Raw genomic sequence first — 24,974 nt, forward strand, 5'->3', positions numbered from 1 at the left:
AAAATTTAAATAAAATGTTGAAAATTTTAAATTATTTAGTGTTTTTCTTTTCTTTCTTTTAGTTTAATTTTGAAGAAAAAAAAAATGAAATTAATCAATGAAATGACTTATATATTTTCGAAAGGGACCATTCAATTCTGATGTAGATAAAAATGTCGACAAATCCATAAAACAATCGATTACTTCGAAAAATAAAAATCTATATGCGGACGCAAATACACAATTAACGCCATCTGTCGGTTCATTTGGTCGAAGAAAAAACTGACACTTCACATTATGTTTATAATTTGTGAGTGTGGCGAATTCAATAGTCAGTCCATAAGTATAATACATTTTAATAAGATCCAGTCAGAAAATAATACTTGCCATTGATATTCTTACTATAGTAATTTTGGAAGATAAAAGCTATAGAAAAATTGGACAAAATAGTTAGAAAGGCAACAATTTTGAATATTCGCTAAGAAAAACAACAAAGAAAAAAACACATTGTACAAATAAAAACTAGAAGAAATAAATTTGATTCATCAAAATGCTGCAACTTGTCATAAAAGTGTTAAAAGGTGGAGAGTGTCAGCTTGAGGTAAGCCATAAGAATGCATTCAATCTATTCATGAATAATTCAAAAAATTGTGTGTATGCATTTATTTATTAGGTCAACGAAGAAACTAGCATTTTGGAATTGAAGAAGGAAATCTCAAAAACATTAAATATTCCGGTGCCACGACAGAAAATCCTGCACGTTGGCCGTACATTACATGATGACAAACCACTGAGTGCATTCCCACAAATAAAAAGTGGCTCCAAATTGACGGTTGTGATGAAAGAGCCCGAACCACTAAAAGATGTTATGTGCAAAATATTCAAAAAATATTATTCAGACGAGCAATCCGAATTCATGGCAAAGGAATTTATGGCCGATTTTGACAAACGTTTAGAACAATTAAGTCTCGACGATTTCGAGCGTATGGCCACGTATTACTTGGAACGTGATCGAAAACTGTTTCGCGAATAGATCAAATTCATCGGATTTTGTGAATGGTTTTTGTATTGGAAATGAGAAGGAGTAGGGAATTAAGAGAAAAAAAAACTACAAAATAACAAAAAGTTCCAAGAAAATTAAACATATTATTTGTTTTGTTTTTTTTTTTTAAGTTATCGGACGATTATGATAAATATTACTTAATTTCAATGAGCTTGTAATCAGAACTGAAATAAATCGAAAATACAGACAAAAAACTCACAAATTGCAGAAACGAAATAAAAAAAAATCATCATCATTTTGTACATTTAAATAAGAAAGAAACGACAAATGAATAAATGTGTATTGTTTTGGTTCATCAAAGCATAGATTGTTTTCATTCATTCGCCACAAATTCAAAGTTATAACCTCACATTTTATGCATTCAATTCGCCGTTTCACTCTGTTGTGAGTGTGTTTTGATTTGAACTGTCATTGTTGAATGTTTTGCGCGCAAAAATGCTTTTGTTGTTATTGCCTTTTCATGTTGATTCGATTTGGATTGTTCGTGTTTTAATTTTGTGTTCCAACAATTTTTCGTAAACATGGAAACGAACAATGAAATAGTGCCAGAAACACCAGATATGGAATTTAGCGAAGATGTTGCAATGGAACAAGAAACGCCCGACATTCATTTTGACGAATTACACGCAGAAGACGAAACGCCGGATATAAATTTCAGTGAAATTTTCACGGACAAAAATCAAGAACGTTTTATAGCCGAAGAAAGTGATATTGATGATTTGGACGAACCCGATCAATATGTTGACGAAGATGACGAAATTGCGGAAAACAATCAAGAAACTGGCGACATAAATCACAGCGAACTAACAGGTTGAAATTTAATGTTTAAAATGTCATTGAAAAATACCGAATGTTTAATGGTTGACTATTATTATTGATCGTTCATTTTAGCAGCTGGAGAGAAAACCAAAGAAGGTGGATCTAAATCGAAAGACACTTCCGATAGACGTTTGGTACATTTGCCATCGGCACGTATAAAACACATAATGAAAGTCGACCCCGATGTTTCGTTAATTACCGGCGAATGTACATTTTTGGTAACTAAAGCGACCGAACTTTTTATCGAATCATTGGCCAAAGAAGCATTCACACATACCAGTCAAGCGAAGAAAAAAACGGTGCAAAAACGTGATGTTGATGCTGCCATCGAAAATGTTGAATCTTTAATGTTTCTGGAGGGAATGATGAATTTCTAACTATATTATTACAATAAATTTTAAGGTGGAAACATATACCACATTCATTTAAAAAATATAACAAACATAAAGAGGCGATCCATTTAAATAAAAGTTTACCACATTTCATTTGTATGAAAGAAAAATTACTTTGTCATGTAATTGAAATTTGATGTGTGTAGTACTGGGTACAATGTGTAGACGGTGTCATCGTGGGATATATTCAATTTTTATCGAATTAACTAGATTATTGTATACTTGAATTTACCTGTCGCTATTCTGCCCTATTTGGAAACGGTATATTGCTTCATTTAGTTCAAGAATAATAAAATATTAGAGTCATCAAAAGATGAAATAAACAAAAAGAATATCTTTTCGAACGGTTTGTATGTGTTCTTGAATTGAAGTGACCTTGAGCTGTTTAAGCTACACATGTCGTTTTAAGTGTGACTTGAATAGAAAGAAACGTTTGTGCTTTTGTTTCACTTTTCTTTTCATTTTTAGTGCGTGGAACGTGATCTCTCAAAAGAATTGCTTTCAATTCGTGTGAATTCATCATTCACCTTAACCATGATCCATGTAAACAAAGTTTAAGCAAGATTTTTGAACTTCGGCCTTTGTCAATGTGGTTTAGATAATTAACACTTTGGCGTTAATTAATTTGTCGGACAAATATCAATTCTTCGAAGCATCGAATGAATAATTTTTAAATACTACTCAGATTATCAGCTGTTATTTGTTTGAGTCTATGTTGTCAATCAGCAATTGTAAATATTGAACAATTGCAATTTATTATTGCATCCCCCCCCCCAAAAAAAAAAAAAACGATATTTTCATTTCTCCAAAATATTTTTTTTTTTTTTTTGTTTTTGATTCATGTCAATAGTCACCATAAAAATAACTGACGAAAGATTGCGTAAAAAATTGTTTATCCGAATACAAAATAAAAGGAACAACAAAAATATGTGAAGAGGATCAATTTGGTAATGAATATTTTGTATAAATAACATCGATCGACACCTCTTTTATAAAGCTATAATTACTGAATTCACAAACAAAATTTAAAAATACGAGTATAAATTCAACAAGATAAAGAGAGAGAAAAATGAGAATGGATACTAATTTGTAAGTGGCACTGGAGATGAATACATATAATTTTCGGTGCACTTGCTTTTTGGTTAATGAGAACACAAAACGACAATTAACTAAATTCATATCTTCAGGTTCATGGCACCACAAAAGATAGAGGGCAATTTAATTTTTTTTTTAACTAACCTTAAATCAATAACTTACTTTTACTTTTTTCGGTGATCTCTTTGCTAGTTTCGGTGTAATGCTTGACAATAAAAATGTGCAATAAAATGTATGGCTTCAATGGTCAATGGTTTTCCAGTACAATCATATGCTTGAAATGCCCTATGAGAAAAGAAACCAATTTCAATGTATTTTGAGAAACATTGAATGGGACGTGATACTGCTAAGCAAATTCAAATTTTTATTACAATTCATAAAACGTGTGTATTTTGCAATTGCATAAAATCCCAATGGCAATGACCATGATCCTATACATTCTATCAAATGCGACATACTCTCAGATCACAATGACAATGGGTGTTTCTCTTTATAATGATGATTGTGACGTCACAATGTATGTTCTATACTTTTGTATTTTTTTGGTTCAAAAATGCAACAAAACATCTTTCGAATTTTCTGATAAGTTCAATTGACATATTCATCATTGCGCGAGAGCGTGCGAATTGACTACCAAAAAACTATACTGAAATGAAACGGATAATAAACGGGTTGTGAGCAACCGGCGAATGTGTAATGTTTATGATTTTCGGCATTATTTCTTGTTATCCCTAGAAATATGTCTTTCACATGAAATAAAATCAACCGGCAAATATATTAAATGCAATCAATTTGTATTCGTAGATTGATCGAGGCAAACATGATTTTTGTTGTTAACCCACGTTTGCAGGCTGGTGTCAATTTGATATTATTTAAAAACTTCGATACAAAAACGTACAACTAAACCAGAATTCATAATATTTCAATAAAGGAAGCTCCAATAGATTTGTCTATAAATTATTTAATGTTTAATGACGAATAGAAAACAACGAATTTAGGCATCTCAACTATCGAGTCTAAACTATTTCACATTGGATGAATAAAAGTCACAAATTAGAAGTAAACCAAAATTTATCTAATAGTGCAAGTTTAATCAAAATTTGTAGTACGTGAACTCTAGTTATAACATACACTCAAAGTTGAGTCATATTTCCATACAAATTCTTAGGAAAAACGTAATTTCCAAGGAAAGTCATTTTTTTTGGACAAATTTTCAATTTTTTGTACATCCCGCTGAGGAATCCGAAAAAATAGGTTTCAAGTTACTAATTGATACCTTGCTTGAGTTATGCGTATCACAAAAACAAATCGAAAACGATTTTGAAGCATGATCACATAAAAAGACTAATGTTGTTCATATTGGGTCGAACGCAATTTGTTGTTGATTTTTTTCTTGGCAGCTAATGCGGGTTAATCTGCAGTAGAAATACTGAATGGTTCAACAGATGGTAATTTATGGTGAAGGAAGCCAAATGCAAACATGTCTCGAGGAAAAAAAGAGTGCACGCAATGATTACATTGTTATGGCATACGTTTGAGAAGTGCACAAATATTGTCCAAACTTTGGTCAATGGATCTTTTATCGTTGTTTTTTTTTTTCGCATTAAAGATTTTATTTTAAAGACTTCCGTGTCTGCAGAAAAGACGCGTTCCGAACCATTTCATACTGTTCAATGGTTAATTTTCGATCTCAAGTTATCTTGATCATTTTGGCTTTGTTATGGTAAATCCTGCTCTGATGCACCAAACCACTCCTCACATGCTCGACCATTTCTTTTAATTTTTGTTGTTTGTGGTCCGGTCTACAAGGACTTTGTTTGCGTATATAAAAAACGTTGACCACATTTTTGGTGTAAGATCACAATTACCGGCTGAAAGTAATTTGTTCCTTTTTTTCATATAGCGACGACAATGTGTTACCAAACCGCTTCGATGACAATATGATGCCAATTGTGTAAGACTCATCACTTTGTTGCCTATATAGATAATATGCGCAGGCGGAATTGTCTGGTAGGAAATAAACAATTTGATGTAAAAACTAATATATGTACGCCGTATATACAGGGCTCTTAAAATACATTAATCGGTGCGAATATAATTGAACAATTATATTCTTTTACGATCGCTAAATCACATAGTTAAACTCAAATATAAGGACACATCGAGAGCTCAAGAAGGTTTTTAGTTTTATATCATTTTCAAGATAAAATTGCTTTTGTTGGGAAACCCAATGAATTATTTACTTGCAAAAAAAGAAGAAACCATGTCTGCGATTATTGTGGATAAAAAGAGCTGCGTGATGGCTGTCTGCTGAAGTCGATTAGATGGTTCGCAAAAGACTATTTTCAACGAGTTTCACCACGATTATACCACATTTTACATCCGTATATCTTTCGCTTTCAATTGGTTTTTATCCTAGGGAGTATTCAAGAGTGACTTCAAAAAGTCACTTTTTGGAACAGAACTCAAAGAATGATTCTCGAAGATAACAAAATCAAACTGCTTCAAAATAAACGATTTATTTCCCCTCCGACCGAATTCAATTAAAAAACACATAACTATTTATTTAACCTTCCGCGATGCGTCAATCAACATCTTTTTTCTTCAATTTTCAGTTCTCCAATTGGTATCAATAAAAATGTAATAATGTTCCAAAAAACCAACAATAACATTTAAAAAAACACAAAAATAAATTGAAAACAAGTAAAAAGCCTAATAAAAAAAACAATCAACGAACGTTAACATATAGCGAAAGAATATGATTCTATTTGGTAAATTGATAATTTTACTTTTAATTTTAAAACATTTTATTTATTATTGTTCCATCGAACGCAATAATTTTTCAAGGATCAATGTTGATTTATGTGATAATCAAATGTTTGATTCGATATATAATCCATCTGTGTATGTTGTTTACTTCACGTGCCCAAATTGAATAGCTTGGATTTTGTCAAAACGGTTTTTCGCTTTCATAAAACCAAAAATTACGCATTTACATACGAACTCACACGCACACGCACATTGTGTTGTTAATGGTCAAGTAAAAAAAATTGAATTGGTTAATTGTTTGAACAAACATACAATATTCTGTTAAATGTTTCAAAAGCATAAATTCGTCCTCGCAACACAACACACATTTATATACGTTCATCAAGTGATTGTTCGTTGACATATTTATTTTGTGCGATTTAATTTATCGAAATGACAGATTTAGCATTGGGAATTAGTATAAAATTCGAATATGAAAACAATACATCAGATCGAATATGATTACGTCAACCAATCTCTTCTGGATATATCAGAGTTGAGAGTGTAAAAACATGAATTTCCTCTCTTCTTGTTCTGACTTGCAGTGTCCAAATGTCAGCAGCTGTTTAGCATGCATTTACTTAAGTTCTTAATTGATAAAATTACATTAATTCCGAAAAAATATATATATTGTTGTAAGCAGTTTGAATGCGTGTTTCTTTGTTGTATGGTTTTGCTGAAGAAGAAAAAATCGTTTTCGGTGTATGTTCTTCATTTCAAAAAAGCACTTATCCCTTCTTGATTCACACTTTGAAAATCAAAGCGCTTAAACGCTGAACAGTCAATTAATGTTACCTACTGCGAATGTGAGTGTCACACCGAACGCACTGAGCGATTAGTAAATCGCGCTAAACAAGTGCTATTTGGTGAATTATCATTTTTAACAACTCTTTAACTGAATGTGGACTCATTTGAAATGTATTGATTAATTCAATACCAACATATCGATTGGTCGTTACGTGAACACAGTTGAAAAAGCTTTTTCAGGATATACAATACGAAAGAGACAAAAGAGAATCGATGACGGAGGCGGCGGTGGTGGTTGTGACGATAAATCAACTCACACCATCGAAACAAAGCGAAATAAAAAACAACAAACTCTTTAAGAGTTTTGGAGATTTTCTTTGTTTTTATTGATGGCTGTATGAGCAAACGCGTCTACCTGTCCACTGTCCAGTTTGAATTATCCGTCCGCGCACACAGAGCTAATGAGCATCTCAATATAATCACTGGCATTGCTAGTCTTTCGCTTAGTATCTGTTATGTTACGCATCCATACGGGTGCTCGATCCATACACTTCGATTCCATGTGAAATTTTCAACCGAATCACCAATCAATTTGAGAGTTTAGGGAATGATGATTTGTTTCTAAACCGGTTCAGGCAAAAAAGGACCATTTAGAGACATTATTTTATACGAAACATTATGTAAACATTATTTGCAAAAAAAAAAAAATTGCAATCGCTTCAAAGCAAGGATTAAATTTTGTGCGTTTTGCGGTGTGTGAAATATTGATTACCAGAATTGTGTAAGAAGAGAAAAAATAAATTGTGACAATCAAATCAATAGACAACAATAAAAGTGTTGATAAATTTATTATAAATTTCGAGTGAATTGAGAAACAGAGACATTTACAATGGTCGTTTATCAAGTGGTAATTATTGAGCCATATTTCTTTCATTTTTCGAGTTAAGAAAGATATTCAATATGTGATCAACTAACGCAAACAGATCGATTTTCTTGAGTTGTTGATAAACCGATTGTTTGCATCTATTTTATGGTTCGAATATTTTCGCGTAACAAGCTTTTCAATATTGAAACTGTATCACTTTTAACCACGTGATTTTAAATTCAAACGTCCAAACAAATAGTGCAAATACTCGATTTTCTCATTCAAATGTTGTTTCTTGTAAAATTCTCTCTTTCGTCATATCGTCACTGAAATGCGAGATATGATGAATATATAATAATGAATTGTGCACAGAAATATCTATGTATTATTGTTTGTCATTTATTTTATTTATTTATTTTTTTGTTTGACCATACAAACAATTCATTTAAGCGTGATACACAATGTTTTTATGTCACAAATAACGGCTGGCTACTCTATGATTATTTGGTCAGCTGAAAAAAGAGACAATTGACTAAGCTAAGCATTTATCACATCTTATAAATCATGACAAGTGACTTGTTTTTCGTTCATTTCAACGTCAAAGTGAAAACTATTTCAATACGATGGTGTCGTAATGGCAATAGCCCACAAAATTCTTCAATTATCATCTGCATTTTAAATGGAATTTAATTCTTCCATTAATTTATTAGCATGTTTATACGCCTGAATTGGGATTGGTGTTGTTTCAAAAGAAAAGGTTGTTTATCCTTAAGAGGAGGAACATAAATCGGGAATCACTTATTTACCTATTTACCATGCTAAATAAATTAGCGCAAAGGTTCTTAGTGTAAGAAGAATGCAGAAAATTGCGTCTTTGGTAAACACTCAAATAGTGGAAAATTGCTAACAAATACGTCAGAGACTATTCGACAAAATCGAAAATAATGATTGATATTGCGTTTTCATTTATGCGCTCAATTTTAAAAATAAAACCCAAAAGAATTGAAAAAGCAAATGAAATTAATTAAATGTTGCGAGAAACAAACCAAAATAAGCCTATTTCTTTCGTAGTTATCCTCGCAAAATGTATGGCTGCATCTCGGATGCTACGCATACAGCGAACAGAAGCACGAGTAAGTTGTAAAAAACCCAAATAGTGTGAGAATAAAAATCAAACAAGTAGACTTATTTCAATTTATTTCTCGGAACGCTTATGATTCGCAATATTTTGATTCAATTTTCTTGTATAATTTTAATAGAGCTTTTACCCAAAGATCTTAACAGTTCCAAATGTACATATTTTATTTTAAAATTAGCCATTGGGACGGATGCTTTATGTGGACGATATAGTTCCACATCAATATGAAATACCGATTTTCTCTACGATATAATTAAAGCAAATAATATACTTAAAAGCACTGGCGACTATCCTAAAGCTCGCAATGAACACGTGCAAAATAAACAAAACTGCAATTCAAAAGCAATTCATTCGTAAATATTAATTATTATGACAACTGTGCAACGTCTCCGCCATAAAAAAAAATTGCTATTTCATTTTGAATTTTTTTTTTTGTTTTCGGTGGTGTTGCTTGATTCAAAGAAAAGTGGATGTGCGTGTGAATTGTTTGCCGGCCCCGGGACCAAATCTGTGCACGACCAATTTTATCCACTTCAGTTTTTTTAAGTGTTTGACAAACGCAAGTGAACACGAATTTCGTAATACGCTGTTGAACTATTTATTTTGTCAATTGAACATATTTTTCATCTTAAACGTAATGATTTTAAGTCGATTTCATAAGGAAACAAAACATTTTTAATTTAATCACGAACGTTAAAAGTGAACACAATAAAATAGCATAGATTTATTGATGAATGTCTTCAACTGAATTTGATACTGGATTAAAATTCAAATTTGATGGATTCTCTCAGTCATGAAAAGTCAAGCTACTAGTTTTTTTCGTTTATGTCATTTCCTTTAATGACTGAGAGAATTCATTGAATTTGAATTTTAATCCAATATCAGTCGGTAGAAAAAACATTGATGAATTTGATAATTTTAAATTATAATAAGTTCTTTAAATTCAAAATTTGACTGGCAACCTAAGTTGAGTGGAATTTACTATGATCTCGCGATTTTGGAGAAAAAAAAACCTGAAATGAAATTCGTACGAAAAGAGGATTTGCCAATGACATTAAATCACTTGCATTTAAATCAATGATGCAAACTAGGTTGATGCTTGTATATTTTTTTCCCTTCGTTCCAAGTATTTGATTTTTCATTTATCTATCTGATGAGGTGAAGGTCAATGCTATTATTTGTACTGGAACTAGCTATGATTGTTGTATGTTAAAAATGCCACGTAACCACATTGTGTACATATGCATGGATAATACCGAACAATTACGAGCAAACAAACTCATCTTTTGTTCGGCCATTGAAAATTTAAGGCACTAAGTAGGCAAATAAGTGACTGAATTTCGTATCGATATTGTTTGCTTAAATGATTTTGTTTTCTTTCTTTTTTTTATTTTTAATTTGTCTTTCTTTATTTTTGCGGTACGGTTAAATTATACGTTTTTTAGCCGTTTCGTGTGGCCAAGTTAAAGTACACTAAACGACACATATTTCTTTTATTACGAGATAAACTTTAACGAATCAATATAATTAAAAATTTGCTTTTACGCTTTTGCAGCTAGAACGAGCTTATCAACCGGAACTCATGGTGCTTATCGTTGTGATAACAATCAGTACAATACTGTATGCCATATCTGGTTATTTGAAAGCAGTTGTATTGTGTTTCAAACTAAAAGGACCTCCCGCAACACCGTTCATCGGCAATATATTGGCTATCAATGACAAAGATAGTGAGTGCTACTTTCTTTTTCTTATTAAATTTTAAAATTACAATTCGCGATAATACTGTTAGAATAACCTAAATATAAAATCCATTTTAATTTGCAATCGTTCGTAATTTGTTTTGGGTTTGGTTTTTTTATTTTATATTTCGGCAAATATTTGACGAAAAGTGCAAGAGTCGGAAAGAAATCGAAAAATATAAATGAATAGACACACACAGCTGTTCATCTATTGGAAATGTTGAATGGTGAGAAAATGAGAGAGAGAGAGAGAGAGAGAGAGAGAGAAGTGTTTACTTATCACCATATTCCGTTTGGTAAATAATTGGTGTCTGTGTGTGAATGCAGAGGTCTGGTTCAAGAAATTGTGCGTGATGTTGAAAACGAGAGGCTTGTTCAGGCAACATATGAAAAAAAAAAAACATTTTTTTCGCATTATAAATTGAGAATGATGTGTTGAAGTCTTATAAAATAATGTTAAATGTAATCAACATATTTAGATTCATCACCAATCGATGCGACTGAGACATATAGAGAGCGAGAGAGAAAGAAAGAGATTATGTGTGTGTACAGTCGAAAAATCCATTATAGTTCCAATTCGAAATGTCAACAAAGATATAATAACAGCAGCAGCCGCCTTCTCAAAGTAAAAAGAAAACACGAGCAGCAATGGCCGTTTGTTTGATGTCGACCACATAAGTCACGTACATGATATTTTCATTGAAAATCATTATTCAATGATGTTTGTGCAGATGAAATGGAAGAATGTTCGACAATGACAAACAGTGTGTAATAATGATGATGAAAAATCGCGTAATATACTCATATTGACAACATTGTCATATTGGCGATGGTGTTGTATACTTTTGAATAATTCAATATGTGTTTATTTTGCTGGAATTTCGAATTATCAAACAAAATCGCAAAATTCGATATCCATTTGGATTTTGTGAAATATGAAGGAGCCACACTCGTGCACAGTAACACACAAAAATATTGAATGAATCAAATATGAACAACGGTAGCACCGACAACATCAAATTCAGTCATTATTTCAAACGATCTCATTCTTTCTCTCTTACACACACACACACACCACACATTCAAAGATCACTTGTAAATCGAACTACTCGTATATAACTACTCTCAGTCAATTGTGATTTGCAAAGTGTTTTACGAAATAGCACATCATCACTCGGACAATGTTTGCTCAATTGTTATACATACATTTTTCATTTACATCAGAATTGTATGTGGTGACACATCATAAAATAATGCTAGTGTCCATACCAAATGTTAAATCAATGATATCGCATCAATAAAAGTACATTATAAATATTCAATACGTAATCTATTTGATTTTGATCATTCGATGAATTTACTTTTCCGGTATGCGCAATATTTATTACTATAAGGGTATATTGATTTGTGTCGAGTGAAAACCAACAAATACATCTCTTTGATTTTTACCTGCACAGGAAGTGCAAATGTTAACTTTCAAGAATTTACCGATTCAAAAATATCCCGGCGTTTTGCCATGAATTCAAATTGTTCAATCAAAATACAAAAGTTTTGTTTAGAATCAATTAATTGAACAATATTTGCACAAAAATTGACGTTGTATGTTCTTTCAATCATATTTGCACGTCTCAGAAAAAAAAGTTAGTTTTTTTTAAATGAATATATTTTTGTTTAATGGAAAAGATTTCAAATCTCATTTTTTTCAAAAACACAACAAAATGAACTAAAGTAAAAATAAGAGCGTAAAAATAATAGTTTTTTCTACCCATACAATTCTGCTCTGAGGCGTTCATTTGCAATTTGCATCATGTAAACATTAAAATTATCGACCAAAGTGCAATATTATCACCTATTTATGTTTGAAATCGATGGGAGGAGGCAACTGATTATACTTTCCACATCAAAAAGATTTCTTTTCAAAGTTCACGACGACTGTGAGAATACCTCGTAAAGTAAAATGATTTCGCTAGTTGTCCAAATGCTCCAAATAAAAAAATCGCTCTAATTTTTAATTAGGTGTTTGTCCAATGTCAAAATATTTGGTGACAAATTGTCACTGACAAAAATCTATAACTGCCGATCGCAATTTGATGCGCTTTTTAAATCCAATCATGTGAAATCATGTTTACCATTTACTTCGATTCCGCATATTATTTGCTCGCACTGGTCGTATACTTACATCGGTCAGTATCCATTCATAGAAATAACATGTTAATTAAGTTATTCTATAACTTGTACAGTGGAACACTGGACACACCGCCAATTTGTTAAACGCATGACTTCATTTAATAATTAATTAAACGATGACACTCAAAAAAATGTTTTTTTTTTTTTTTTTTAATTGTAAGAGGCGTATGAGTATTTTGCGATTTAAGGAAGTTGTAAATGATTCAAAATTGAATCATTCAATTTAATAGAAAAGCTTTGAGTGATGTTGAGAAAAAAAAGTTTGACAAAAAATTGAACGCAAAAGAGTTCTTTTGAATTCTTGTTTATGATCAAAATACATCGAGTATGTGTAAAGATCTAAAGCGGTTAAATACAAAAGAAGCCGAAACATTCATCTTGAAAATCAAAAGTATCGTTTTGAATTCGTGTTGAGCGATAATTGCGATGCTCAAATATTTTGCACAAAAATGTTGATGAATGGTCACAAAAATAAGTGTCAGTTAATCATCCAATTTGTGTGTGTATGCGCGTGTGGCGGCGCGCGCATGATTCTTGTTCTTTATGAATTATACTATGTAAATTAAGACATGTGTACACGGTACGTGTGTCACAGTGATCGCGCGATACGATCGTGAATGAATGGGAGCCGAACAAAGTTGTAACCTTGACCACAAAAACCGCGTATCAACCAATGTCTTTCAGTGGCTAAGCATTTATATTATGCGTTTTTTTTGCGTGCATCATTGAAAATCAACTGATTCGCTCGATATGCTCGAAAGTGACAATTATCAGTTGAACATGTTTTTTTTTCTTTTGGCATTGTTTTGTTTTATTTCGTCTTATAAAAAAGATAAAATGCGCGAATACTCATAAATCGATCAAGTACGTAAAATAAACAGTCAACGATCACCGCCATAAAGGTAGCTTACGGTTTTTTGTGCATTCACGATATTTTGTTTATTTTTAGTCAAAATTTAATTTAATCTATTTATATTGTTCTCGTTGGCACGGTCAATGCTCATTAAAGTAACCGAATCTGTATTTTTACTCATAAAAATGTGTCCTTTACAACCATAGAACAAATAATTGTTTATGTGTTTTTTCTTTCTTTACCTTCGCTTGTATTTTTATAGTGCTGGAAAAGTATGTTAAGCCGGCTGAGGCAATATATGGCCGATTAATTCGTATATGGGTGTTGATATTTCCATTCTTTGCCATCACGGATCCCGAAGACTTACAAACGGTACTCTCGAGTAGAAAGCACACCGAAAAAATATTCTTCTATAAATTGCTGCACAATTTCCTTGGAAATGGTTTAATAACCAGTTCAGGTGAGAAATTGTTTTTTTTTTGTTTTTTTTTTTTTTTAATATTTTAGGGCATAATGATGAAACATAAATTTAAATGTATGTTATTGACCTGAATTATGCACACCAATTCGAACTTGCTGGAAAAATGACAAAATAAAGAGAACGGAATTTTTCCAAAACGATTGATGACATTTTGTTAATTGTTTTTGCTTATTTTTTGTTTTGTTTTTATTTTCTTTTTTTGATAGCCGAAAAATGGAATCTACATCGACGTCTCATTCAACCAACCTTTCATGTGACGACATTGGACCAATTCTTAGGCACTTTTATTGACGCCTCGACTGTTCTGGTGGAACGTTTGAAAAATGGGGAAAATCAACTCAATATTACGCCTTTGATCAATCAATGTGTTATTGATATTCTGAATGGTAAGATTGAGATTTATCTGTTAAAAATCATTTCAGCATACTATCTATTTTGCATACAAAGAGATACCCAGGAGATGCTTTGAATATAAAATTTGCACATTTATAGTATACGAATAAGAAATTTTGTCAATTTTGAAGGCATATTAGAGTTCAGAGACTGCTGATCAAAAGAGATCCGAATTAAAAATATGACCTTTGTTGAAATTCCATATCTTTTACGCAATGGAAGTTTCATTAGTGCATCAAAACCCCCTTTTAAATACTCAATTATTTGATTAAAAAGATGTATCGCAATAACTATATTCAAAATTAAAAAATGTATTTGGACAGAATCGGTTCTTGGCGTTCCAGTTTTGAAGAAAAGCGGTTTCAACATGGAAAATTCACCGTTTAGACAGTAAATACCATTTCTCATTCCATTTTATTTGTAAATATTTTTGTAACTTTACCCATGATCAAAACTCAAGCCAAATTTGATTTTCTTTATTAGAGGTAAAGTGGTGATGCCGCTTCGAATCGTAAAGCCATGGCTGCTGCTGGACTGGATTTATAAAATGACTGAAACAGCATCGGCCGAATTGAATCAAAAACGGAAATTGGACGAATTCACAAAAAAGGTATATTGCGGTCCCAAAGTTCTTGTTTTTGGCCTTCAATTAAAAAAAAAATCTAATAATATCCTTTTAGATGATAAACATTCGTCGGGATGCATTGAATCGTGGTGAAATTCCGCAGCGAAAGTGCTTATTAGATTTCATGCTTGAAATATCAAAAAATAATCCACAATTCACCGACGATGACATTGTAAATGAAGCATGTACATTTATGCTTGCTGGTCAAGATAGTGTTGGAGCCGCAACGGCATTTTGTTTATTTTTATTGGCCACACATCCTGAATGCCAGCAAAAATGTATGGACGAATTGAATGAGATTTTCAACGATGACAATCGTGTGCCAACGATGAAAGATATTCGTGAAATGCGTTATTTGGAACAATGTATCAAAGAAACGTTACGTTTGTATCCAAGTGTACCGTTGATTGCACGTAAGGTAACAGAAGATTTTCGTTGCGGTAAATACACCATTCCAAGTGGCAGTAACATTTTGATATTTCCGTATGCTACACATCGATTATCGTCAATTTATCCGAATCCAGAGCATTTCGATCCGGAACGATTTTCACCGAAACAATGTGAAAACCGACACCCATATGCCTTCATACCATTTTCAGCTGGACCAAGAAATTGTATCGGATATAAATTTGCTTTTATCGAAATTAAGACAGTCATTTCGACAATTTTAAGAGAGTTTGAATTGTTGCCGGTTGAAGGAAAAACTAAAATCAATCCTATATTTAGAATAACAATTCGGGCATCTGGCGGTCTTCATGTACAATTAAAATCACGCAAATTCCCTTCAAATACCTGAACAATATTTGCAATAACAGCAACATTTATTTAGATACGTTTAACATAAGCACACACACATAGTAGCAATAAGATTTTTTTTGTTCTTTTCTTTTTGAACGTAAGTATATGGGCCATTGGAGCCGGACGAAATGAATGAAATGAGAGTGCATTTCAGTGAGATTAATTTTAAGCAAAGTATTTAAAATTGTTTTATATTGTGTACAGAAGAGACATTGCTACATGACTTGTGGTTTTAATCGGTTATTGTATTTCATTCATCATTTTAAATAATAACAGTCTTATCACACATACAACCAAGCGTATTTGTTAAGCCAAATTGAAAATTCTGTCACCGAAAGATTTTATATTAAAAAAAGAATAAAATAATTTTATTGAAACATTTGTCATTTATTATGTCAGTTCTATGATCGAGACTTCTTTTTAGTTAAATCATGCAAAAAAAGAAGATGGGTTCTGTTTTGAATCATAAAACTGCATTTATTTTATATTTTCCATTTATTTAAATCAATGAAGTTTTTTTAACAAAATACCTGATGCATTGACCTTTCGTTTTTTAAGTTCATTTTTTTATGAAATTACGTCGATGACGATTGACCTTGCATCGAGCGGCCCGTACTTATTACTCCATTTCCAACTTGTTCCACACCCTGACCAACTGTTTTACCAACTGATTGTGGTACATCAAAAAGATTACGAATTAAACTCATGCCTGCACCACCCATGTTTGACATCATGCTCATAATACCTTGGCCACTTTCACCTACAGCATTCATAAAATGCGTTGTAACTTCATCCGATTGCACAGGCAAAAGAATCTAAAAACTTAACCACAATAAAGAAGAAAACTAAACGGAATTTTCAAGGTTTACTTACCGACAAAATGATGGCAATACACAAAACAATTACGGAAACACTCTTCATCTTGATTGTTGGTTGCTAACAAAATCACATGGAGAGTAGAAATGACCAGTAAAGGCTTCAACCTCATTTTATAGTTGAACTGATGACAAAATACATATTATAAAATATCGCAAAAAAATGTTAATTACATTTTTTCATTTGTAGTCAACATCCCATATACTACTATTCGAACAAAACTATGAATGTAAATATTCAAAAATTAAATTGTTTAATTAGAGTTCTAATATCAAAACAAACATTGATATCATTTCGGAATAGACGTTACACGGTAAATTCCAATTAGTTTCACGTTTTATTTATCGTCTTATTTTCATGCTGTTCACGGTCGTTAAATGGGTTGAAAACAAATCAATGACAATAAGGTTCCAAAACATCCAAACAACTACTCGAATAGTGCGTTGTTACAAATTACCTTTGACGTACGATCAACGTACGTTCATTTTAAATATTTATTATACTCATTCGATACATTGTAAAGTATATAGTGTTTATAAAGTAATAAAAAGATGTCTTCCTGAATAATGAAATTTTATCAATGAGGCAGAAAATATACTTCGCGATTCTTTACGTGTGATGAATTTTTTTTTTTGTATTCTTCTACCCTTGACAAATTTAAAAAAAACGAAAAGTCTATTATGTCTAGGGTAAACTTCGTGCGTGACAAAATTTTCACTCTAACAAAATCTAAAAAAGCAGTGAATAGATTGGGCTACAGCTATAGCAGTGCAATTTTCACAGCTTCTATTCATACGTGCTATTTGTGAACAACGCATACGGCCAGCGATTTTATGATACAATTCCGGACAATAGACCTATTGATTTGTTTATGCAAAAAAAAAAAAATGCAAAATACTAAAATAAATTGTTCTATTTAAATTTTGAACATTTCGTTCGGCATTGTATCATAAAGTCGCTGTCCATATGCGTTGTTCACAAATAGCACCTAGTATTGTTTTAACAAAAGTAATTGATCATTATAACAATAACTTCTATTGTTTAAGCCCATTTAGCTGGCTAACGTAGTGTCAGCTCAGTTGACCAGTTAGTACAATATATTGTCTGGTTTTTTTTTTAAATAATACTCCATAAAATGGCATTTATTTTTTATTAAAATCAATGAAAATCTATAACTAGTTCACTGATGCTCAATTAGTCAAAGGATTTAACCTTTTTTTTATTTAATTGCCTTCAATTGAATGGCCTGCGTTTGTTATTCCATTTCCAACAAATTTGACACTGCGACCTAGACCATTTCGGGCTTTTCGTGGTGCACTCGTAACACCATTAATAACATTATGTCCAAACTTCTTGGCTCCATTGCCGATGTTGTTGCCCATGTTGTCAAATCCTTGGGCGATTTCACGTCCAGCACCTTGAAAATGCGATGTAACTTCTGTACAATCGGATACAGTCAAACAAATCTGAAAGAGAAGCCACAATCAAAAAAATTTCTTAATTTAATTATTTTGAACCTTTTTCTTCATTTACCGACAAAAGAATGGCGATACTTAGGAAAATAATGGAAACACTTTTCATCTTGATTTATTGTTGATAACGAAATTACTTCGAGTTTGAAAATAACCAAAAAAACAAATTAAAACTCCTTTTATAGTTGAATCGATGACAAAGTGCGGATGAAATATTTTTTAAAATTAAATTCTTTCATTTCCAATCAACATTCCCTATATTTTACAACTCGTAACAAATTCTGAACGTAAACAATTGGATTGCCAATTTTGTAATTAAAGTTCTAATATCAAAACAAAGATTGATATCATTTTGGGATAGACATGTAATTACGGAAAAATTGACAACGAGGTCCGAAAAATTCAAACTTGTAAATGAATACTACGTTTCAAACAATTGTCTTTGGATTTAATGATATAAATTCTCCAAACGCGTATTGAATTTAATGAGTTACTTACACAGTATTGTTACCACCTTTGAATGATAAAATAAAGTTCAAAATAAATTCAATTTATTTGAATTTAATTAGCAACATTATTTGTATGAGTAAATAAAATGATGCCTTAGTTTACTTCAAAAATGGTACGAAAAAAAAAACAATCAAAATTATTATTTTACAGTGCCAAAAACGCGTCAAACATTATATATATGTTTTTTGTCAAATTTCTGTTTTCGTGTACATTTTTGTTTATAGTGAGACAACACTCGTCAACTGAACGGCTGATAAAAGATTGAAACTCTCATGATAAGTAAGTTAAAATCTCATTCTCTTGCAATTTAAAGACCTAATCTTAATGAATACCACATGTTTTGATTGTAAATTTCGTGCATTTTTATTCATAAATTTTGAAAGAAAACCATAGTTTCAAAACATTTTTCCTGATTTTAAAACTACCAATTTTTTGTGCAAGTATTTATGTGGATTTGGAAAGGAATCAGTTGTTAATGTTGTTGTTGTTGTTGTTGTTGTTGTTGTCGTTGTTGGTTTGACCCGAAGTTCTATCGACAATTCCTTGTCCAAAGTTTCCAACAGATCTTCCAATATAGTTAATGCCCTTTCCGGTATTCTGAATGATATTGCCACCGAATTTCAGTAAACTGCCTGCACCTCGCGCAGTATTGGTTGCACGTCTTTTAACACCATTTGCAGTATTTGATGGACATTTTCTTACTCCTTGTACTCCTCTCGACACAGTATTTTGTGTAAGTTGGGCACCACCCTTGACCAAATCGATTACAGCGGCATTGGCTGCTTTTCCAGCATTGCCAAGATGTTGAAAAGTTTGGCCAGCATTATTTTTGAAGTTTGATCGGTGGTCCGGCTGGGACTTTCCAAAAGTATCCGTTAAGTTCTCAGATTCTACTACCAAAAACACCTGTTCAATTTTTAAAAATAGGTAAATTTTAAACTTGCGTTTTGGTTGAAGATTAAAATTTAAATGTTACCGTTTGAAGAATGACAATGGTAAGAAAAGCGCCAGCAAAAAATTTCATCATATTTGCGACGAATTTTGATGAACGAATCAATCTAAACAAATTTCAGAATGACTGACTGAGTTATCGTTTTTGAAAATAATCAACCGTTTATATTGGTATCGCATGAGATGAAAACTTCAAATTTAATAAAAAAATACCTACGAGTTTTTGGCTAATAATTTATGTTAAACATTACATCGAATTCTAATATTCTCTCATTTTTTCGTTCTTAATTATCAGTTTAATTTAGTCGTTATTAAATGCCATTGCCCATATCAAATGAGCTCGTGCGATCATTTAATGGTTAAAGCAAGCGTAATTAAGTTTAGTAATTTTCGTGAGTTTTGTATTTTATTCAAACATTTAGAATATTGTTACCATGTGATGTTTCAAGAAGAATGTTAAATTCAAAACTTGTCAAATTAATGAAGCTTTTATTTGTCAGTAAAAAAAGTGTTATTGTAGAAATTATGGGGAAATTTATTGTACAGAATTTCATTCAGTATTTGGTGTGTAAAAGTTTTAAAAACGGTTTTGATTTTAAAAATCGGCGTATTTACATTTTATCTGGGAAAAATGATATCTCGATCAGGCACTTCAATTAAATGTTCATCGGGAAGAATTCGGATTGTATGAGGTATAATTTGATAATTCTAATATAAAATTCATTTCAAGAAAATGTATGCGGAAGAATCTCGCGTCTTCCGATAGGAAATTATCAATATCACAATATTGTTTAATTCAGAGGCCTTCGGTAGCATCATTCTTCTAAAAATTTATCCAACTCCTTTTTTTCCAATTCATTATCCAATACAATTTCCTCTAGGCTTAGTGTTTGTTGGGCACTTTTATGTTCAATCTCGATTTCTGAAACAACAAACCGAAATGAACAAAAATACAATCAAAATGGTAGTTTGTGTTTTGACGAAAATTACTTGGAATTTTTCCAACTTCCTTGTAATACTTAAGATCACTTTGAAAGGCATCTTGGAAAACGGCCTGTCGTTCCTGTTGACGCAATCGCATTTGTCGTTCACTTTCCTTCACCGTTGCTGCATGCTTTGATGCCAAACTTTGTCGAACCTTCTCCAAATTGGCTAATACACAAATGAAAAAAGCATAAAAAATTATGAATGATAGCTATCCAAGTGCAATCTCTCCCTTTATTTTGCTCACCCAATTTTCGTTCTTTAAACATAGCCATTTCGAATTTGCTATCCAATTGTTTCTCCTGTAACTGTAACAGTTCAATAAGATCTTCTAATTCAAATAGTTGATTTTCCACTTCCGTGCATTTTCCATTGATTTCAATTATGATCGCTGAACAGTTTTCAATCGTTTGCACAATATTTGGAATGATCTCGAGCGACACATTGATATCGGATAAATCGATGCATCTTTTTTTAATGGAAACGTTTAGATTTGAAATAATTGCATCACATGTTTCAGCCTTTTTTGCATTTGATTCGTTGGCCACATGTAATTCTTCCCAGATTTTTTCGTTGCGTTCCAATAATTTACATCCGGCCGAAAAATTGATTGCATCGGAATTTGGCCATGATGGAAATTTTGTGGTGTCATTGGTTGATGTTGATGGTAATAGTAAACCAAGTTGATTCAAAACTTTATTGGACGACGACGTTGATGGGACCGTTGATGATGTACTCGGAATATGATTTGTGCTTGATAAATACATATTTTCGATGTCTGGCAAAACTGAATTCACTTTTTTACGCAGGTTTTGAAACATTTTTAATTGAATTTTAAACAGAATTTCAAAAACAAAAGACTAAACTAACAAAAACTCAAAGGGAATGAACAAAAATGTTGATGTATTAAACTCAAAAATTAACTTAACCAAAAATAATCATTTAAATTATGAATGTTTAAAGAAAATTAATATTAAAAACAAAAAAATTGAATGTAGCGTTTATCAATACAACTGATTTTTGACATTATGTTGTTTCATTGTCGTCGTCACACTGTGTATTTTTGTAAATAAACCGCAAATGACAGATAATCATTGAATCGGTAAAGTCCCAACGAGCAACGGATCTGACATATTTCGAATATTTATCGTTGAATTACCGAACTTACAAACATAAATCAATTTAATGATGTTAATTTGGAAACCAAAAATAGAAATATTTATTGTATTTGTCGAAAAATATCATCAAAGAATATTTAATAAATGAGTACTTTCCAGGTCACTTTTTATATAAGTTCTTGCTACAATTTTTTAAATTACACTATATCAAAATGATATCAAACCTTTTTTACGTTCATCTGTTTATTGAAAATTTATAAAAGAAAAAAATGTGTTTTCATTAAATATATTTAGATCTCCCTCTCTCTCTCTCTACCACTTTCTCTCTCTCTCTCTACCACTTTCTCTGACATTACTGGTATTCACTCTTTTCAGATTAATCTATTCATCAATAAATCAATTAATTTTATATGTAAATTTATTTAATTTTTTTTTTTCAAATGTTTGACTATCACACAAGGAATCAAATATCTCATGAAGGGGGAAGCCGATTTGAAAACACTATATCAAAATGATATAAATGGTGTTTTATGGTATCTTTTATTTACAAATCAGAGAAATAAAATTATATATTATAATAAAAGTATTTGAGATTTACTTGTTATAATACCGAACCGATGAAGATTTACACAACATTTCAAAAGTTTGAATATATTCCTAAAATTCGTTTTTCGATACAGAAAATGTTTTTCTACTTTCATATTAATTTTTGTAGATTTTATTCGTATGTTATATGCCAAAGTATTGGAACGATTAATTTGGGTAAATTGTGGTAATTTCAAAATATCGATGATGTATTCAAACGTTTGGTCTGTTGTATAGATACAAAAATAACTTTTCTATAAATCACATCAGAAAGAAGAAAGGAATGCCCATATAAATTGGTTATCCTCATAAATATTTACACACCAAATTTGCATCTTTGCCTTTTTTGTCTGTTTTCTCGTTAATAATGATTACATGCAGCTACATTCATATACAGCTAGTAGTATTCGTTGCAGATGATACAAGTTTAAAATTAAAATATTTCATTGGATTGACTTTATTTTATCAAGACTATGACGCCTTTAATGTTAGCGGAAAAGTAAAATGATCTGGAAAATACGAAAAACCTTTTTTGAATTCAATTGCATGTTCAAAAATGTTTAATGAAGGCACACATATAATTTATTCTTTTATGTGTCATTTGGGTGTTTGCTTATCCTATGGTCCAAAAAAGATGAATCAGATTAATAAGTAAGAATATGGATCTTAAATTTAAATGCCAAATGAATTGACACAAGCCGAGGTTAAATTTTAATAAAAACCCATGTACGTAAGGCTATTAGGTCAACAAGATAATATTCAGTCCATGTGAAAGGAAAAGAATCGAAGCTACATTATCTGTCTTCAAATGAATGTTGTTTGTTGTTTACTGTATTCTTTTTCTGAACAAATATTGATAATTTTGAAAAATAAACACTGTACTTTTCGTTTAAATTGTTGATCTCCCATACGAATTTGTCTACCAAATTGTAATATAATTCATATAGTCATTTATAATTCCAATAAATGAATTTGTGTAAAATGAAGCTACCGAATGAATGAAATTTAAAACGTCATTTTATTAATAACTGGACGAGAAAAAAAATGCTTAATAAGCGATAATAATATTCAGTTCACAGACAATTTTAATTTGACTTGATAAGCATTCTTCATTTTTCCTTACTTTTTATGACTTGACAAAATTGTTGTTGTCCTACATGAAGTAGAGAAAAGCTGTGAAGCTGAATAATAATTCCATTGATAAAATTCAAACAAATTGAAGAGTGAATATATCTGAATTTTTGAAAATTTATTAAAATTAATAAAATTCAACTAACATCACAATCGCGCATACAGAAATGAGTACATTTCGCCTAACTGCTGATAGATAATTGACACGTATAACCTACGGAAATCTCGACGTTCTCTTACGACTATTTCTTGTATATTTGCCCTTAATTTGTTTTTTTGGACGCAAATATCTTACTTTTATTCTATGCCCTAAATAATAAGAAATTCTTACATTTCGATTTTTACATCCACCAAATTTGAACTTCATTGTTCAAGTTAGCCACTATTTTTCAGGGTTACACTTTTGCTCTAACTCAAAATTTCACATTTAATAGCGAAATTTAGCGTCATAATAAAAATTCAATTTCCAATTTTTGGTAGCGACGATTTAGCGGCGACCAAGAAACATTCACAAAAAGAATTTTGGTCGCAGCTACTAAGGTGCCATTGCTCTCACAGCCAAAATTGCCGCGACCAAAATTCATGGAACCGACACGTATATTGTGTATAAGTGATTAGGGCTAAAGTCATATATAATTTAGTAAAATGTTAGTAGTAAAATGTTAGTACTAAAGTGTACCAAAAATTTTAGTACGTGCTAATTGTTGACCTTCAAATGTTCATATCTGAATTTTCGACTAAATGTTCGACTTCATGAATTATAACAATTGCATAGAAAACAAGAACAAAGAAATCTGCCCACAAGTGAGTTTCCACATAATACAGTGAAATTCAAGTTTGAGTATTCCACATGAATATCTAAGAAGAGTATCATTCAGGTCAAAATGATTGGAAACACATAAAATAGAGAACCAAATAAAACCATGGTGAATGTACGATAATTTCTAAATTCACAAAGAAGTGGGGATCTATGTAGATGCAGATGCTGTTGTTTTTTTTTAAAACCGAATACCGGACCAATACCATTCGCATGCAAGGGGAGTTCAGTCAAGTAGTGGAAAGAATGAGATGTAGTATCGCAAGAGCATATTTGAAATGAATGTACGCCATTCACTCAGATATCTATTGTGTTGAAATCGACACTATACTCATCCGGTACACACATTTCGTGCTTCAAGCAATACACTACATCTCTATCGATGCATGACCATGAAGAAATCCCTTATATAGAGGTTTATATTATTTTAAACCATACTTGAACACTATTTTTGTTTGTTATTTCCTCATTTTAATTATGCCACGTAGACATTTGAGTCATTGAACATTTTAAATGATAAACACACAAGAGATAAACCCCACAAATTA

At 31.4% G+C, this 24,974-nt stretch overlaps 5 protein-coding genes across 6 annotated transcripts; 3 read left to right on the forward strand and 2 right to left on the reverse strand.

Moving 5' to 3' along the window:
- The first annotated feature begins 321 nt into the window (after positions 1–321).
- Positions 322–1,343, forward strand: LOC116345247 (ubiquitin-like protein 4A). The gene is made up of 2 exons (XM_031774470.1): positions 322–580; positions 653–1,343. Exons 1-2 carry the CDS (start codon positions 530–532, stop codon positions 1,010–1,012), a joined length of 411 nt encoding a protein of 136 aa, XP_031630330.1. The 5' UTR covers positions 322–529; the 3' UTR covers positions 1,013–1,343.
- A 101-nt stretch (positions 1,344–1,444) lies between these two features.
- LOC116345272 (DNA polymerase epsilon subunit 4) lies at positions 1,445–2,363 on the forward strand. 2 transcript variants are annotated; one of them, XM_031774507.1, is made up of 2 exons: positions 1,445–1,852; positions 1,937–2,363. In XM_031774507.1, the coding sequence occupies exons 1-2, from the start codon at positions 1,564–1,566 to the stop codon at positions 2,236–2,238; spliced, it is 591 nt and encodes a 196-aa protein (XP_031630367.1). In that variant the 5' UTR covers positions 1,445–1,563; the 3' UTR covers positions 2,239–2,363. The 2 variants fall into 2 exon arrangements, with proteins under 2 accessions (XP_031630367.1, XP_031630366.1); XM_031774506.1 differs by having other exon boundaries at positions 1,446–1,852; positions 1,934–2,360.
- Positions 2,364–7,392: 5,029 nt separating this feature from the next.
- Positions 7,393–16,359, forward strand: LOC116345015 (probable cytochrome P450 4aa1). Its single transcript, XM_031774002.1, has 7 exons — positions 7,393–7,810; positions 10,462–10,633; positions 13,948–14,145; positions 14,373–14,552; positions 14,883–14,949; positions 15,043–15,169; positions 15,240–16,359. The coding sequence occupies exons 1-7, from the start codon at positions 7,793–7,795 to the stop codon at positions 15,978–15,980; spliced, it is 1,503 nt and encodes a 500-aa protein (XP_031629862.1). The 5' UTR covers positions 7,393–7,792; the 3' UTR covers positions 15,981–16,359.
- A 2,819-nt stretch (positions 16,360–19,178) lies between these two features.
- LOC116345052 (putative uncharacterized protein DDB_G0286901) lies at positions 19,179–19,952 on the reverse strand. Its single transcript, XM_031774093.1, has 2 exons — positions 19,817–19,952; positions 19,179–19,746 (listed from the first exon to the last, which is right to left on the reverse strand). Exons 1-2 carry the CDS (start codon positions 19,865–19,867, stop codon positions 19,306–19,308), a joined length of 492 nt encoding a protein of 163 aa, XP_031629953.1. The 5' UTR covers positions 19,868–19,952; the 3' UTR covers positions 19,179–19,305.
- Positions 19,953–20,305: 353 nt separating this feature from the next.
- Positions 20,306–21,797, reverse strand: LOC116345051 (dysbindin protein homolog). Its single transcript, XM_031774092.1, has 3 exons — positions 21,023–21,797; positions 20,782–20,943; positions 20,306–20,713 (listed from the first exon to the last, which is right to left on the reverse strand). Exons 1-3 carry the CDS (start codon positions 21,594–21,596, stop codon positions 20,607–20,609), a joined length of 843 nt encoding a protein of 280 aa, XP_031629952.1. The 5' UTR covers positions 21,597–21,797; the 3' UTR covers positions 20,306–20,606.
- Between the last annotated feature and the right edge of the window lie 3,177 nt (positions 21,798–24,974).

The sequence above is a fragment of the Contarinia nasturtii genome, unplaced genomic scaffold, assembly GCF_009176525.2.
Source record: "Contarinia nasturtii isolate CC-2019 unplaced genomic scaffold, AAFC_CNas_1.1 Cnas_scaffold_1240, whole genome shotgun sequence".
Taxonomy (NCBI): domain Eukaryota; kingdom Metazoa; phylum Arthropoda; class Insecta; order Diptera; family Cecidomyiidae; genus Contarinia; species Contarinia nasturtii.